This window comes from Monodon monoceros, unplaced genomic scaffold (genome assembly GCF_005190385.1).
Source record: "Monodon monoceros isolate NGI ecotype Baffin Bay Population unplaced genomic scaffold, NGI_Narwhal_1 Super_Scaffold_18, whole genome shotgun sequence".
In the NCBI taxonomy this organism is placed as follows: domain Eukaryota; kingdom Metazoa; phylum Chordata; class Mammalia; order Artiodactyla; family Monodontidae; genus Monodon; species Monodon monoceros.
In genome coordinates, this window is record NW_021703774.1 from 98,764,932 (window position 1) to 98,781,196 (window position 16,265).

General features: G+C 45.4%; 2 protein-coding genes across 3 annotated transcripts in view; one reads left to right on the forward strand and one right to left on the reverse strand.

The window, feature by feature from the left end:
- ABCA4 (ATP binding cassette subfamily A member 4) overlaps window positions 1–16,265 on the forward strand; it is a 136,656-nt gene that overhangs the window by 88,974 nt on the left and 31,417 nt on the right. For both annotated transcript variants that reach the window (XM_029228585.1, XM_029228586.1), the window contains exons 23-30: window positions 406–599; window positions 1,678–1,762; window positions 4,491–4,696; window positions 5,068–5,116; window positions 8,873–9,114; window positions 9,782–9,906; window positions 10,389–10,487; window positions 11,310–11,496. In XM_029228585.1, the coding sequence (XP_029084418.1) occupies window positions 406–599; window positions 1,678–1,762; window positions 4,491–4,696; window positions 5,068–5,116; window positions 8,873–9,114; window positions 9,782–9,906; window positions 10,389–10,487; window positions 11,310–11,496 (1,187 nt within the window). The remainder of the gene's footprint in view (window positions 1–405; window positions 600–1,677; window positions 1,763–4,490; window positions 4,697–5,067; window positions 5,117–8,872; window positions 9,115–9,781; window positions 9,907–10,388; window positions 10,488–11,309; window positions 11,497–16,265) is intronic.
- On the reverse strand, window positions 14,823–15,589 carry LOC114898677 (nucleophosmin-like). The gene is given in 3 exon segments (XM_029228587.1): window positions 14,823–14,934; window positions 15,016–15,163; window positions 15,166–15,589. Coding segments are annotated over 3 exon segments (684 nt in total).

The window sequence follows — 16,265 nt, forward strand, 5'->3', positions numbered from 1 at the left end:
GTGTGTGTGTGTGTGTGTGTGTGTGTGTGTGTGTGTGTGTGTGTGTGTTCTTTGCAAAGATTATAAATGCAGTGCTTAATGACCCAGAGAATACACATATAGAACTCAAAAGATGCTGACTGACTATAATAAACATGTCCCATATACGGTGATTTATTTGCATCAGGCCCTATGTCTAATGAAGCAATAATCTGTGAAACAGTGCTTTACAATATGCAGGATGCTAAAAACGTTAGCTGTTTTCATTTTTATTCTAATATTCTAGACTTTATTGCAGAAAACTTGTTTTTATTTATTAACTCCCAGTTTTTGCAACCCATATAATGGGAAGCTTGCCATACATCCTCTCTCATCCACACCTGGCCCAGGCCTGCCTGGTGATTCCCCTGACCCCTGCCCTTGCAGGCAGAACCATCATCATGTCCACTCACCACATGGATGAGGCCGACATCCTCGGGGACCGCATCGCCATCATAGCCCAGGGACGGCTCTACTGCTCTGGCACCCCGCTCTTCCTAAAGAACTGCTTTGGCACAGGCTTCTACTTAACCTTGGTGCGCAAGATGAAGACCATCCAGGGCCAAGGAGGAGGCTGTGAGGTTTGTGTCTGTCCAGGGAAAGAGCCTGTCCTGGGTGAGAAGGAACGCAGTGTGGTGCTGTCGTTCTGGACCTCTACCTAAATCAGACTCCAGCCAGCAGAACTGACCTCTTTGTTTCTGGAACCATTTGTAGATTTTGATAAAAGGGCGTTTTGAACTCTCCTACAGAGATGCTTTACCCCAAATAAAACAACTAGTTTTAAACGACCTCTGATTATTATAGGCCTAAACTGCACATGTGGTTTGGTGCAACATAGAAGGGAGTGACGTATTCTGCAAGGTTACACTAATTAAAGGACAGTAGTTGTTTAAGTTCCTTTTTTCATTCCAACATTTATGTTCCCTAATTAAACCCAAATTTCATTGGTAAATGAAAGCTAAGAAAAAGATTCCCTGATAACTATAACCTGAAAATGGTGAAGTGAAAAAATACCAACCAGCAGAGGCCAACTCAGCATGTTAGGAGCCCCAGGTTCAAGTCTGGGCTGCAAGGTGAACAAACTGTGTCATCCTAGGCAAATTCCTTAATTCCTCATTGTTGTGGGGTATTTTCCACATAGAAAATGAAACTGATAATTGCCTCTCTGCTTCTTGGGGATGTGGTGAAGATAAGTGAGATAAAGTATTATAAATGTGCTTTGGGCTCATTGAGAAAGGCATTGCTCACATTCAAGTTGTTTTGTCATGCTTATTTTATTGTAGCATTATTTATGCCTCTGGCCCCTGTAGTTTAAGTGTCTGGCTGCTTCTGGGTTTTCCAGTCCTGGATAGACTTCCACAGCCCAGCATGCATCCCTGGGGAGGGAGAAGCAGAATGTCTTGCACAGGCCAACCTATAGCTTTCACATAAGTAATGACAAGCCAAAGGGATCCTTCAAGGTTCTCTCTGTACCTGATTCACACACTCTGCAGAACAAAATCAAACAGCCACAGCTTCAAAATGTTCAGATGAAGTGACAGATTAAAACAGTGAAGAAAAATGTGTTGACTACACTTGGCGTGAGAAACAAAGCATGGTGGTGACTTCAGTGAGCATCAGGGAGATGCTATAGAAGTGACTGACGTCCATCTGTCGTAGGGGACCTGCAGCTGTGCGTCTAAGGGTTTCTCCATCAGGTGTCCATCCTGCGTCGATGAGATAACTCCAGAACAAGTCTTGGACGGTAAGGACTCAGGCAGACTGTACCTCAGTTCTTGTCTGGCGATCATCTCTGGGTATTGTTGGGTGTGTCTGGCTGTCGTGCATTTCAGTGGGAGCAAATAGAACACTCTCTGTGTTTCTCAAGCCCACAGTCATGCAATTGCTCATCATCTTCTTTGAGTTTTTTCTCCTCCTCCGTTCCCAAAGGGATGTTAAAGTCATGGACCTACAGGCCCTCTCCTTTTAATGACGAATCCAGTCTTTGTTCACTCCTTGCCCTTGTCCATAGTAAGCCTCCACTCCTGGGGTCCTCCTGCCTGGCTCCAAGCCACATTCCTCAGTGTCTGGAGAAAAGGGGTTCTAAAGGTGCCAGCTGGAGCCCTACAGTGGAGCCATGGCGATGCACAGCCCTCATCGTGCACTCTTCCAGAGAGTCAGTTTGCACGGTGTAGATGCCAAATCTGAGGAATATTGCACATCCCTGTTACACTCCCAGCTTTCCTCTCAGTTTCCAAGTTTTCCAGTGGTTCTTGCTTGGACTAGAGTGTGTCAAACCTCATAAGGGGTGCCTCCACTCCAGGAAGATGCCAAAGAGAGGCTCTCGCTGTAGAAGCACTCATCGTGCAGGACCTGACCTCCTGCGCTAGAGTGCTTGTCCACAGCTCTTTCCATTCTCCTTGAGTGCTTGCCTCTCATCCTTTCCCCAGGGTGTCTTCACAATTTGAATACCACACTTCCCATATTCCTAAGTACGAGCAAAACTAAACCTATGTACTGATCCAAGTTAATGAAGGGGGAAAATAGCTGCTTATCAAAGAAAAGACAAAGTTTCCTACTTAGCACAAATATTTTTCTAACTAAAATCTGGTGAAACAAGAAAACGAGACAATATTTATGCACCACGCTTAAAAGCTGAGGCAAAATGCCCAGAGGTGCATCATATTTACTCTCCCACCCTCTCTTTGCACTGACAGAACCTGTGGTGAACGTGAACACATCTTTTTAGAACATTTCTGTGTCTTTTTCCTAGTCTGCCTTGCCATGGGCCCCTCCCTGCTTTCTGAATAATTTTTTTAAAAGAATACATTTAATTACTGTGTGCGCCAAAGTTAAGGTGGAAACAGAGCCTGCTGGCTGAGGTGAATTTTTTAAATATTACTTTATTTCTAAATGTTTATTTTCTTTGAATAGAAGAGAGATGCTGTGAAGGGTGGGAAGCACAGTAAGTAGTTATACCTGAAATAAGAGAAGGAAGATCATTTCAATCCCCATTAGCTCCTTGGAAAGCTTTTCACACACACACACCCACATACCACACACACTCGCAGACCTCCCTGCCAGACGCTGAAAGCCCTACTGCCCTGAAGGACTGCTGCTGGAAAGGCTGACACACAAGTCTAAGACACAATTCCTGGGAATCCAGCAGCTTCAGGTTCGATTTCCTTCCTAAGAGAACAATGAACGTGACCCCTAGAGAGCTGTTAGGGCAGAGCTGCTTCCTCCCGTGAGGAGCCCTCCGGCCCCAGCATGAAGTCATCTCAGAGCTGAAGACAATTGAGTCTAATTTGCATATTTGACTTAAAACAAGAAGGATTTGGGTTGAAAGCTATGAAATCCCTCCACATGAGTCATTTCTAAAACAAAGAAGGAAAAGAACTCATTGGGTGATCCTGACTCTGAGAGGATGGCTTGCAGAAACACACAAGACCTGGGCTCTGAGTCCCCAGAATCCCTTCCCCTTTGACCTGCCTCTCAAGACAGTGTGCTAGGGAATTGTCTCTTTAAATGCATGCTTTAAATTTTTTAATCAGATTTTTAATTTTAAAGTAACACATGCTCATGCATAAGATTCAATTCTGATGGTATGAGTGTATCAGGTGAATACTTGATACTGGACGCTTCCCCACACCCCATGCTGTGCTTCCTGTACTCCATCCCATGGTCCATTTCCACAGCTTCTCAACCCCCTTCTGCATTTCCTGTGAGCTGGGGATTAAGGGTTTTGTTTGTTTGTTTGAGGAGGCAGATGCAATCCCAGGGGAAATGGTGCAGGCCTCCCAAAAGTTAGACCAGGCCTGGGTGTGTGATTTAGGAAGGGGAGTTCTCCCCCAGCTTGGTCACCAAGGCCGAGTGTGCATATTGGGCAAGTCCCCTATACCTTGGGCCAGACCAAAAAATGAAAGCAGTTTTGACTCTCTCAGGCTTGTGCTGATTAAGAATGAACAACGTTGATGACAGGCGCTTTCTTACTTGAGATGATGTTCATGATAACAGTAGCAGCTAACACTCATCTATGGGCCAGGCACGTCATTCTCAGTGTTTAATGCATATTAACGCATCCAAGCCTCACAAATCACAATAAAGTGGGTGCCATTATTTTCCCCTTTACGCAGATGAAGAAACAAGGGTACGACCTGCCTAATGTTGCATAGCTTGTAAAGAACAGAACATTTGATTGAACAGAGGAGAAAACTGGTACAGGAGTGTTACATGAGCTCCCCAGGGTTACACCGCTAGTTGGGGGGTGGGGTGTTGGCTTCCATCTCCATCTCCCTTTCAGTGCTCGTCACAGGGCCAGCTAAGCTAAAAACAGACATGATGGAGCGCTATTCCTCTGCAAGAATCACTACCGAGAAAGGAAATGCCCTTTTCTCAAATGAGAGGCAGAAGAAAGTAGGGAACCTGGGCACGTTCACAGTCTTCCAGGTTCTGGAAAGCACAGTTGATGTCAGCCTTTCTTCTTGTCTTAGGGGATGTGAATGAGCTGATGGATATGGTTTGCCACCATGTTCCGGAGGCGAAGCTGGTGGAATGTGTTGGTCAAGAGCTCATCTTCCTTCTTCCAAATAAGAATTTCAAGCAGAGGGCATACGCCAGCCTTTTCAGAGAGCTGGAGGAGACCCTGGGTGACCTGGGGCTCAGCAGTTTTGGAATTTCTGACACTCCCCTGGAAGAGGTAAGGCAGAGATTCCAGGTGGTTGCTGTCAGGTACCAGAAGAGGTGGTTCTTTGCCAGAGTCTAACACAAAAGTCTAGAAGGGAAATTCTGTAAAGGCAAAAAGCCATAATTCCTCACCCAAGCATAGCAACTATCTTCATTTTTGGCTTATTTCCTCCTGCCTTTGTCCATACGCACACATATTTTACATAGTTGTGGTCACCGTATACATACACTTTTGTATTTATAGAAGACTATGTTCTTAGACAAAGAGTCGTAATGTATTTTCTTCCTGTGATGAAGCAATCCCCAACAAAATTGAGCTTGCGTTAGATTTTTCTGAGAGTGGGAATGCCCAAACCAAATTCTCTCTTTTTTCCTTCTTGACAGATTTTTCTGAAGGTCACGGAGGATTGTGATTCAGGACCTCTGTTTGCTGGTATGGCGCCCAGAGTGTGGAGTTTGTTCCCTTACCACACCCACGAGCTCTATCTTGAAAGCCTAAGGAAAAGTGCATAAAACAACAAAGCAGGAAACACTCCTCCATTGCCTTCATCTGACCCCAAAATAACAGGCATTTTGCGCTCTCAGTTCCTTTGATTGACAAAGGAAAGACAAATGGAATTAGATCTGGGCGGGAAGACTCTAGACGAAATCAGGATTCTTAAGGAGGTCAGGCTGGGAGCTTCACCATCCCCAAGCTTCTCACCCTTCCTGGTCTCCTGTTCCTGCCACATCACCATCCTCATCTCCTACTCTTATCTCTGCCAGGCCTCTGATCCACTCCTGCTTGCATGAGTGACAGCTCGCAGAGTTCTTAGAGATAATGGTGACAGTAAATACAACCCAGATGCCAGCTAGGACCTCCTGGCCTCTTTGAGATGGAGATAAAATTATTCTGAGCCCTCATGTAGTGCACTGCGGAGCTTCGAAACTGTGGGGACCATAATTGCTGTGGATTCTGGGGGTTTCTCTTCCATATGTGTGAGCCCGGCCACCAACCATCCCCTTCCGTGATTTCTACCAAATCTCAGAGCCACACAAAGCACTCATGAGTGCAGTGGATTTTACTGTGGAGGGTGGAGGTTGGGGAGATGGACATGCAGGAGAGCTTACCTGCCGCAACACAGGCCACTTCTGATAGAACAACAGGCATCCACCCACTCTGATAAAATGCTCTCCCTAGCTTCTCCCTTCCCATTCCATTTTCCTCTCTTCTGGTCAGAGGCAAAGCTGTGAGGCAATTCTCATTTGCTGTCTTGGGCACCTGCCATTGGTGCCCAATGGTGATATGTTACACTTTCTACCCAGTGTAACATATCACAGTATTTTCGTGTGCAAAGACTGTTTCCTCTTTGTTAGTTTCCGGTGCTAGCTCTATGTCACGGTTTTCATCTTGCTTTGTAAGTGATCCCAGCTATGCCTAGAATTAACAGTAGTCAAATATATCAGTCCACACATGTGCCATGACCCAGTTAGGCTGTGTGGCAGCCAGAAGAGGTGGCCATCCAGGCAGAGTGGAGAGAAAGGTGCAGTGCTCTGGAGGGGGTGGGAGCAGCTCACCACAGGGCCCAGGTCTTCTTTCCAGCTTTGTAGACACAGGAATTAAATTCCCTCAGCTCACCGAAGGGCAAAAACTTAACATTAACCAAAACCAGAATGAAAACATGCTAATTTATATTAGAAGCTATGATGGATTCAAGAATCAGGGCCTTTAATCTGCACAGAATGCTCCTTCTTAATAATTAGGTCCTGGGACTTCCCTGGTGGTGCAGTGGTTAAGAATCTGCCTGCCAGTGAAGGGAACACGGGTTCAATCCCTGGTCCAGGAAGATCCCACATGCTGTGGAGCAACTAAGCCTGTGCACCACAACTACTGAGTCTGTGTGCCGCAACTACTGAAGCCCGCACACCTAGAGCCCATGCTCCACAACAAGAGAAGCCGCTGCAAAGGGAAGCCCACACACCGCAATGAAGAGTAGCCCCGATTGCCGCAACTAGAGAAAGCCTGGGCGCAGCAACGAAGACCCAACACAGCCAATAAATAAATAATTAGGTGCTTTTAGAAGAATAAATTACACATCAGAAGACTGGTCATTCTGGACACAGAATGTTCGAAAGAGACAGTCAAGGGTAGGGGTTAAGAGCATAGCCTCTAGAGTGAAGCAGACCAAACATCAAACCTGAACTCTGTAATTTGCTAATTGAGTGGCTTTGGGTAAATACTTAGCCTCTTTTTTTGTTTATGAGAACTCTTAAGATTCAATCCCTTAACAACTTCTATGTATAACATGCTGCAGTGTTAATTAATTTTATCATGTTGTACATTACATCCCTAGTACTTATTAATACTTAGTTTCTTTGTACCTCAGTTTCCTCATATGCAAAATGGGGATGATAATAGTATCCACCTTTTAAGGTTATTAAGAGAATTAAATGAGCTAAAACGTACCAAGTCCTAACACAGTATGCAGTTTCTGGTTATGATCCAGCAGCACCCTAATCTCAACACTTACAAATATCTCTTACGTCAAACTCAGCCCTGATTTATACTTTACAAAGGGCTAAGTATCCGTTGTTTTATTTGATTGTCACTATAACCTCGTGAGGCTGGTAGGGCAGGGCTTGACCCCATCTGGGGAAACTGAGCTCATGTAAGTTGGATGACTTGCCTTAAAGTCACACAGGCTTTTGAGTCTTATTATTCCCTGGTCTCAGCTCTCAAATCTAGGACCCTCAATTATACACTCCCACTGTCTCCCATTTTTCAGGTGGCTAATTGTATTTGTTTTGAATAGGCTCTGTTTTAGAGGATGGCATTTTTCTGATCTTGTCTTCAGAGTCTGAAGGAGCCTGTGGCTGTCTATGGAGTCATACATTACATGGTACCAGGAGGGTCCAAGCCATTTCTGAAGGGTGGCTCACTGCCAGTGGCCTCTGGAGGGCAGCAGAAAGCCAGAGACAAACAGACCTGAAGCCCTCAACTCTGGTCTGGACCGTGGACTCCAGCCTGGATGGGGCATTAGGGAGAGAGCAAAGCTCAGAGGAGAGACACGAGGACAGGCAGCAGCAGTCCTACCAGAGGGAGGGCCATCCACAACAGACATCAAATCTGAGCCCAGATCAAGAGAAAGGACGTGGAGATGGGACTCTGGTGCCAGGTAGTCAGTGAGGCTGCAGGAGTTCTCCACCCTCTGAGTAGCAGGCCTGGTACACTGCACTGCCCGTGAACATTAGCTGAAAGGTTGACTCAGCTGACCCAGATCCCTTTGCAGCTGCCCTTGTCCTGGGAGACTTGAGGAGAAAGCAGCTAGGGGCAACTAGCCATCCTCTAGGCCCTCTATGTCCAACAACATATTCTGCAAATAAATATTAATCAGTGATGATAAACTATAGCTTCAACATAACAGATGACTTACAATGGTTTATAAAACACATTCACGTGTGTTAGCTCATTTAATCTTCATAAAAACCTTTTTCTTGTTTTCATTTTACAGATGAGAAAACTCAGATTCAGACAGGTTGAGTCACTTAGCCAAATTTGAACATCTAGTAAGAGTCAGGATTCAAACCCAGGTCTCCTAACTCCTAGTTCATTGCTCTTTCCACTACTTCTCGGTGACCTCTAAAAATTTAGAAAGAACCAAATCAACTGTGACTTTTACTTTTTTTATGTACACAGGTTATACATGAATATATTTTGTTGTTAAATTCAAATAATACAAAAATCACTAACCCTTCCCACTTCATCCCATGCCCTTATCCAGCTCTGCCCCTGAAGCCGTAACCTCTTTTAACAATTGACAGGTGTTCTTTCAGAGCTTTGCACATGTGTACACATTGTGGCTGTATGTGTATACATAAAATGTTTCTTTGCATGTGATAAATATGCTGTCTAACACAAATATGGTCTTATTACACATATTGTTCTGCACCTTTGTTTTTTGGGTTTTTTTACTTACATGTGTCAGACCTCTCTGTCTTGTTCCCTTTAACTACTGTAGAGGATTTTAAGCAATTTCAGGCAATTCTGTCTATAGATGATTTATATCAGAAAATAGAATTTTCAAAAGTTTATTAACCTTCCTGGCCTGATATTTTGTCGCTGACTTAAATGAAGGGAAAATTTACACAGTAAGAAAACAATGATCTTGTGAATGTTTTTATAAACTATTAATTCCATCTCCCAAACCAGGCGGCACTCAGCAGAAAAGAGAAAACGTCAGTCTTCGACACCCCTGTTTGGGTTCTAGCAGGAAGGCCAGACAGACTCCACAGGGCTCCAACGACCACCCCACGGAGCCCGCTGCTCCCCCGGAGCAGGATGGGCACAGCCAACTTAACACGGGAGTGCAGCTGGCCCTCCAGCACGTGCAGGCGCTGCTGGTCAAGCGGTTCCACCACACTGTCCGCAGCTACAAGGACTTCCTGGCCCAGGTATTACTGCAGTCTTTGGCTGTGCTTGTTTGCCGGTGGCCACGCCTACCAGACCTCTCCCAGCCTCCCCATCCTCTCTCAGGTTTTCTGGTGCACATGGGATCAGACACGGTGATGAGCACCTTCTTTGGGTTCTGTCAGCTTTGTTTCCTCCCTGCCAACCTTTGTTTCTTTTTGGTAACACAAAGCTTCTTTGTAAGTACTCTACCTCACTTAGCAGAGAAAATAGAATAAGAGTGGGTATGTTAATATTGCTTTTATTTTTATAGGGGAGGGTGAAGTCATGTTTTCATTCATTGTTTTGCAGTGACCTTACATATCAAGGTCATTGTCCACTTTTTCTTTTTATACTTTTTGTTCAGAAACAGAAACTCTGGTTCACCTCTGGCTGAGCATTGGCCTACTTCAGGGTTCAGTGTTGACCTGCTTCAACCACCCTTCAATGGTTACCAGAACATTCTGTGTTCCCCTTCACAACCTGCCTTTGCACATCCTCCCATCGTGTTCCCCAGAAGATTGACCTTCTCCATCAGGGCCCAGTTATGAGGCTGCTGGATAAATGTTTAAAAGGGAGTGTGTGTGTGTATGTGTGTGTGTGTGTGTGTATGTGTGTATGTGTAACATACCACATACCACAGCCCAAGTTACCATGTTTATTTTCCCACAGATTGTGCTCCCGGCCACTTTTGTGTTTCTGGCTCTGATGCTTTCCATCATCATCCCTCCTTTTGGCGAATACCCTGCTTTGACCCTTCACCCCTGGATATATGGGCAGCAGTATACCTTCTTCAGGTGCGTAGACTCATCCTCAGATGTCGTCATCCACCTCCTTGGGTTGTGGGGCTCCTGGGTCACCTGCTGCTTGGTGCGGCCCTGACCTTCCCACTCCCTGGGACCGTCACCAGCATGATGGTGGTCCTCAGGCTGCCCTCAGAAAGGAAATTAATGAGTCTGCCACTTGGGAGAGGTGACCTCCAAGTGGACACGCAAGACTGCCAGGAGGAAGGAAAGAGAACGCAAAGGTTGGGTGAGTGGGTTGAAGCTCCATTTTTTGAAGTGCAGACCTGATATGGAATCAGACCACTGGGGTGTTCAGATAGCCTACCCCTCTTCTCAGGAGACCTATAGCTACCTCAAGGCAGAATCCTTTGCCTTGTTTACATGCCAGGCATGTAGTAGCCATTCAACAGACATTTGCTGTGTTGCATGTTGGCTGCTTTGTCCCTCTGTCCCAGTCACATGCCCATCGAGTAAGCCCCTCTCACTCTGTCTAGCATGGACCAGCCGGACAGCGAGCGGCTCATGGCGCTTGCAGATGTCCTCGTGAATAAGCCAGGCTTTGGCAACCGCTGCCTGAAGGAAGAGTGGCTTCCGTAAGTCCCTGCGCACCCCTGCCCTAACACCAGCAGCTGCCCTGGGAGACCCTGATGGTGGGGGCCTGGGATGGCAGGGTTGGGAGAGGCCCCATCTCAGTCCTGCTCTGTATTACACGAACACTACCATACCCCTGAGCAGCACTCACCCGGCCTCTCCATCAACACCTCTGTGCAAGGGTGTTCACTGCCCCTCAGGAAGCCCCTGCACCACAGGACAGCTCTGTATTTCTATAATTCTCCATATAAAAGTACCATACTGAGTTGACATATGCTACTCACAACTTATTTGAAAGGAATCTGAACGGAGAAGGGGGGGCAGATGGGGGATGTGCCCTTGTGTGATTGGACCAAGAATGGCATTAGTTACATATATGGCCAACTTTCAATTATTGCTTTAAGTGTGGAGAAGAGAGTTCTAGAGGGCAGTTGAAATCCACCAAGAATTCAAAACGTTCAATGTAATTTTAACTGCTTCTCTCATCCAGTCTTTTTCAGTTATTGATAAGGACCAAAATAGATTAATTTCAAAACCTCTTGTATTTGTTCTCTAAACGGTGAGAGCTGCCAGCAGATAAAAGGGAGATTAAGCCATCCACAAGCTAGATAATTTTTCCCAGCCCCACCCACATCTAGTGAATCAATAAAATTCTAGTCTTGATTTTTCCTTGAGCAGAAACCAACCTCCAAGAGTAGAAGAAAATGCATGGGTCCGAGGAGGAGGAAAGGCTCGGAAGGAGAGGGTTGGGCACTATTTCTCATTTTGAGGAATTTTTATCAACCTTGAAGCTGATTGTGGAATATGTTCTTGTCTTCCATGAGGGAGTTCCCCTGTGGCAATTCAACCGCCTGGAAGACTCCCTCTGTGTCCCCGGATGTCACCCACCTGCTCCAGAGGCAGATATGGACAGCAGACCACCCCTCGCCTTCCTGCAGGTGCAGCACCAGAGAGAAGCTCACCATGCTCCCCGAGTGCCCTGGGGGCGCAGGGGGGCTCCCACCCCCTCAGGTACCTCCCCCTCCAGGGGCTGCTAGGGCCCTGAGCCTGTCTGTGACCACAGCCATTGCGCCTCCTGAGTTTCTAGCCAACTAACGTTTTCAGACTGACGGCTGAGTGAAGGACTAAATGAGGCTCCAGGTCCTTACCTCCTGGAGGAAGCCACTGACCAAAAGCTTCATTTCCACCAAACACTCCCCATTCAATCTAGTAAGAAAATATCTTTAAGTATTGAGAAAATTACACATCAGGCATGATCGCTATAGAAAAATTAGAAAACACAGACAAGTCAGAACAAAAAAAAATTACCCCATCACTTGGTGATAACCACCAATAACATTTGGTTTTTATCCATTCAAACAGGATTATATTCAAAATGCTGTCCTGAAACCTGCTATTTTCACTTAACAACATATCATGAACATACGGCCATGTCAATAAATATACATCTACATTAACATTTTTATTGCCTGCACACTATCCTACTGCTTGGATTTACTTTAATTTACTTAACTACTCTCTCATTGTTGGACACGTGGGCTTCCAGTTTTTCTGTTATCAACCGTGTTGTAGTGTCCCTTCAAATGCACACTTACTAACAATTTTAATTAAGAAACTCTCCATGTGCTGTGTAATTAACATGCACACACACACACACACACACACACACAGAGCTAGCAACCTTTGTTTTGCAGGGATAACAACAATCTTGGCTCTGAGCAGCCTCCTCTCTCAGGAGTTCTGAATGCCAGAATGTATCACAGTGAGCCGCTCCAGGGGTTTCAGAGACAGTGAATGGGGTCAGAGAAGTCTCACCTTGTCTCAGGTTGATAACTGGACTCCCAGCTGACTTGCACAGAGCTGGGTCCTATGTGGTCCTCTCTCATGATTTGCCAGTGAATGAACGACTCCCCATGAGGCAGTGTGGCAGGTGGGGCGAGCACCGGCATTGGCATCAGAGAGCCAGGGGTGGGTTACTTGGCCTCTCTGAGCCTTAATTTCTTCACCTATAAATTGGGGATAACTGCACTTATTTCTCAGCATTATTATGAGAATGCAATGAGATAAAGAAACTATTATTTAGAAATAGTTTCAACTCAAGTGATGACAACCTCAAACTAACTGTGGATAAAATATGACACAGCTCATTTCTTTCTCATGTAAAAGTTTATATGGGTGGTCCATGGCATTCTGTTATGTCACTCCCTCCTTTCTGGTAAACAAGTCAGTCTCCTTGGCCAAGATGGCAGAATCTACTTTCCAGGCAGCAGATGGAAGAAGGGATGAAGAAAAAGGGAGGGCAAAGTGTGTGAATACACTATCTTTAAGGAAGATTTCCAGAAGCTACCACAGAGGCACTTTCATGTGTACATCATTGGCCAGAACGGAACATCACAGGAGACTGGGAACTATCGTCTTTATTCTGGGTGTCCTTGTACCCAACAAAAAAGTCTATTCCTATGGCAAACGGCAGAGGGCAGAGCAGTAATGGGGGACAACTAAATTTTGCCACAGCGTCAGTCACAGTTGCTGGCTTGTATATAAATGATTCCGTGTTTATGAACATCCTACCTTTCCCTTTTTTATGCTAAAAGCATGTACCTTTCTATTTCTCAAGCAATATATTTTCTCTTTGAATCATAACTCAGCCACTACAGCATCACAGGGATCCCAAAAGAGGGACTTAGGGGCTTGTCCCAGTTCTCGGTACCCCAGAGGAAGCTTTGCTTCTGTTGGGTTTGTGGAGGGCCCCTGTGGCTGCTTCTACTCAAATACATCCAGTGGCAGGGCACCGAGGCTGTGACCCTGTGTAGTGAGCCCTTGGCTGGAACAGAGAGGAAAGGCCAAGCATAGCTGTGAGGGGACTCATTCCTCAGTGAATCCTGACTTTAACGCTCACTGCCTCACTTAGAAATGTATTTTCAGTGGTTAGTCCTTGGTCCCTGAGGAAAAAATGTAAAAGACTTTTAGCCAGTCTGGTAAAAAGCAAATCAGTTCCTGTGATTTTCTGTCACTCCTGCCTCTCCTCACTATCATTCATGCTTCTCTTGGGAGCATCTGCATCAGGCATCTGCACAGAAGCTGCTCGATGTGTGTGAGTGTCTCTCTCTCCTTCACACATACACACACACTTATGTTCACACCCACTCACCACACTCACTCACACACACTCCCCCATTTGCCTGGAATAAGACCAGAGAGTATGAGTTTGCTTCAGAGATGGTAAATCGTCCTCATCTGGAAAATGGGGTGGTGGCTGTGATCTTCTCTAGGGTCCCCTCCTGTCCTAACATATTCTTTGAATGGTGTTGGGTCCTGAGGGGGAGGGGCTCCATCCCTGACTTCTGGGATACACAGAGATAAAGTTGTAGGAGGATCTCATTTGACAGAACTTTTAGAAAATATTTTGTCATAAATTCCCAGGCACCACCCATTGTTCCAGCCTAGATTCCACCAGGGGAGCCTGGCAGTTCACGTGGGTGCCATTTTCAGCTTGAGAAGCAGGTGACGGAGTGAAAAGAGCAAGGCTATGGAGTCAGACAGATGCAGATTCAAATCCTAGGTCAACCACCCACAAGCTCTAACCTGGTGCAAGTTAGCTAACCTTTCTGAACCTCAGTTTCTCTGTCTATAAACGAAGGCAACAATTCTTCTTTCACAGGATATAAGGATTAAGGCAGATAATGTAGAGCATTTAACGCTGTGCCTGGCACACAGTAAGCATTCAGGAGATGCTAGTTCTCCTCCTAGTGTTAGAGAGGAACAAGGTGAAGAAAGTGAACTGAAGAAGGGAGTAAAATGAGAAAGGGGCGGGAAAGACAGAAACCACGAAAAATGAAAAGAATAGTGTGATGATGGTGATGTAACACTGCCAGAAATTTCCTCGGCTGCCTCTGGGTGGCACCCTTGATACCGCAGGTTCATGATTCACCAGAAACTAAACGCTGTGTATTCCCAAATTTAAAGTGATATTGCCACCTGGTGGTCAAACTCATGAACTTACTTTTTTTTTTTTTTTTTGATTCAAATACTTATTGAGCAGCTAGGGAGATACAAAGGTGATTAAAACATGGTCGAAGAGGTGAGGCAAATCCACAAGTAATAGAAAGCAAAGTATAAGGTCCACTGAATCACAACAGTCAAAAGAAAGCGTCTTAGGAGATCAAGAGGTTGCTTCCAGCCTGGAAGGGGGCAAATCAATAAGGGGATTGAGATGAAAATAGAAGACTTCAGTCTGGATTGTTGATGATACTCAGTTTGGACTATATTTGTCTCTCCTTTTCCCCTCTCCCCATCTTTGGGCTTAATTTACCAGTAGTGCCCAGGATTGTTCAATGCTATTTTTCTATACTTGCTTGCATTTTTGCTTCAATGTCTTCTACAGGGCTAGGTCCTTTCGGTGTTTTAGGAGTTTTTTCCTGTTTTTTGAAGGATTCTTGACTTTTTGATCTTGGTGTTGATGGTCTTGAGTCTTTTCCATTCTGGTTTGATTTTTGTGCATTTTTGGCTGGAATATCTTGTACAGATTACTTTCCTGGAGCTTTTTCTTCAGCTTCCTCATTATCAAAGTCGTCATCATCTTCATCATCGTCATCGTCATCTTCATGATCACCTTCATCTTCATCAGCAACAAGTTTTACTTTTTTCTGTGGAAACTTGCCACCACTTCCAGGGGCAGACGCTTTCCAGACTTACTTAGGAGTGCCACGTCCTCCTCCTCTTCATCTTCTGACTCTGCATCTTCCTCCACAGCTACTAAGTGCTGTCCACTAATATGCACAGGCCCTGAGCCACACTTCAACTGTAAGACCACAGGTGGTGTTAGTTCAAAGCCCCCAAGGGAAACTGTTGGCTGCACAGACATTTTCAAAGTTGCCAGTGTTACTTTGATTGGACTGCCTTCATAATTCATCACCTCTGCTTTGATGATGTGCAATTCATCCTTTGCGCCAGCCCCTAAACTGACCGTTCTTGAAGATAACTGGTGCTCATTTCCATCATTATCCACCTTAAAGTGATCGTCTTTGTTGGCCTTTAGTTCACAACGAAAAAGATAGTTCTGGGGCCTCAGAGGGCTCATGTCCATGTCCATCGAATCTTCCATGGGTTGATGGCATGCACTTAGGTGGGAGAGAAGGTGGACGGAGATAAAAGACTACTGTTCCAGGGAACAGTCGCGCAGGACAGAATCACACCAGGGCTCGTGCCCTTTTGAATTCTCTAAAACCTTTTGATTAACTCGGAGTTCTTCTAGATGTATTCTGAAAGTGATTTGTAAATTGTATTGCACTGTTTGAATTCTTTCATTCATGTCAAAATTTATGGTGCCAGGCACTATTCTCGGTGCTGGGGACACAACAGCTAACAAGTCAGAAAAAGTCCTGGCTCTCACAGAATTTGTATCCAAAAGGGGGTAACAGATGAAAACGAGTAAACAGATTAATTGGAAAGAAAATTTCAGGTAGAGGTGAAGACAGTACTACAGTATGTGACTAGAAACAGCAAATGCTTCTCTGAGGAATAAACTTTGGGCTGAGATTTGAATGATAACAAGTTAGCCATGAGAGGTTGTCCAGGGAGAACATTCCAGGCAGAGGGAGCTGCTGCCAAGTGCAAAACTACAGCAGGAATGAGAGGTGTGCATTTGAGAAACAGGGAGGAGTGGGGAGGTGGGCAGTGGGGGTGGGTAGCAGCAGGTGAGCTCAGCCTTGGTAATGAATTTGGATCTGATCCTAGGGTTTACTGGAGTGTGGTAAGCAAGGCAAATGGGATGTTCTGAT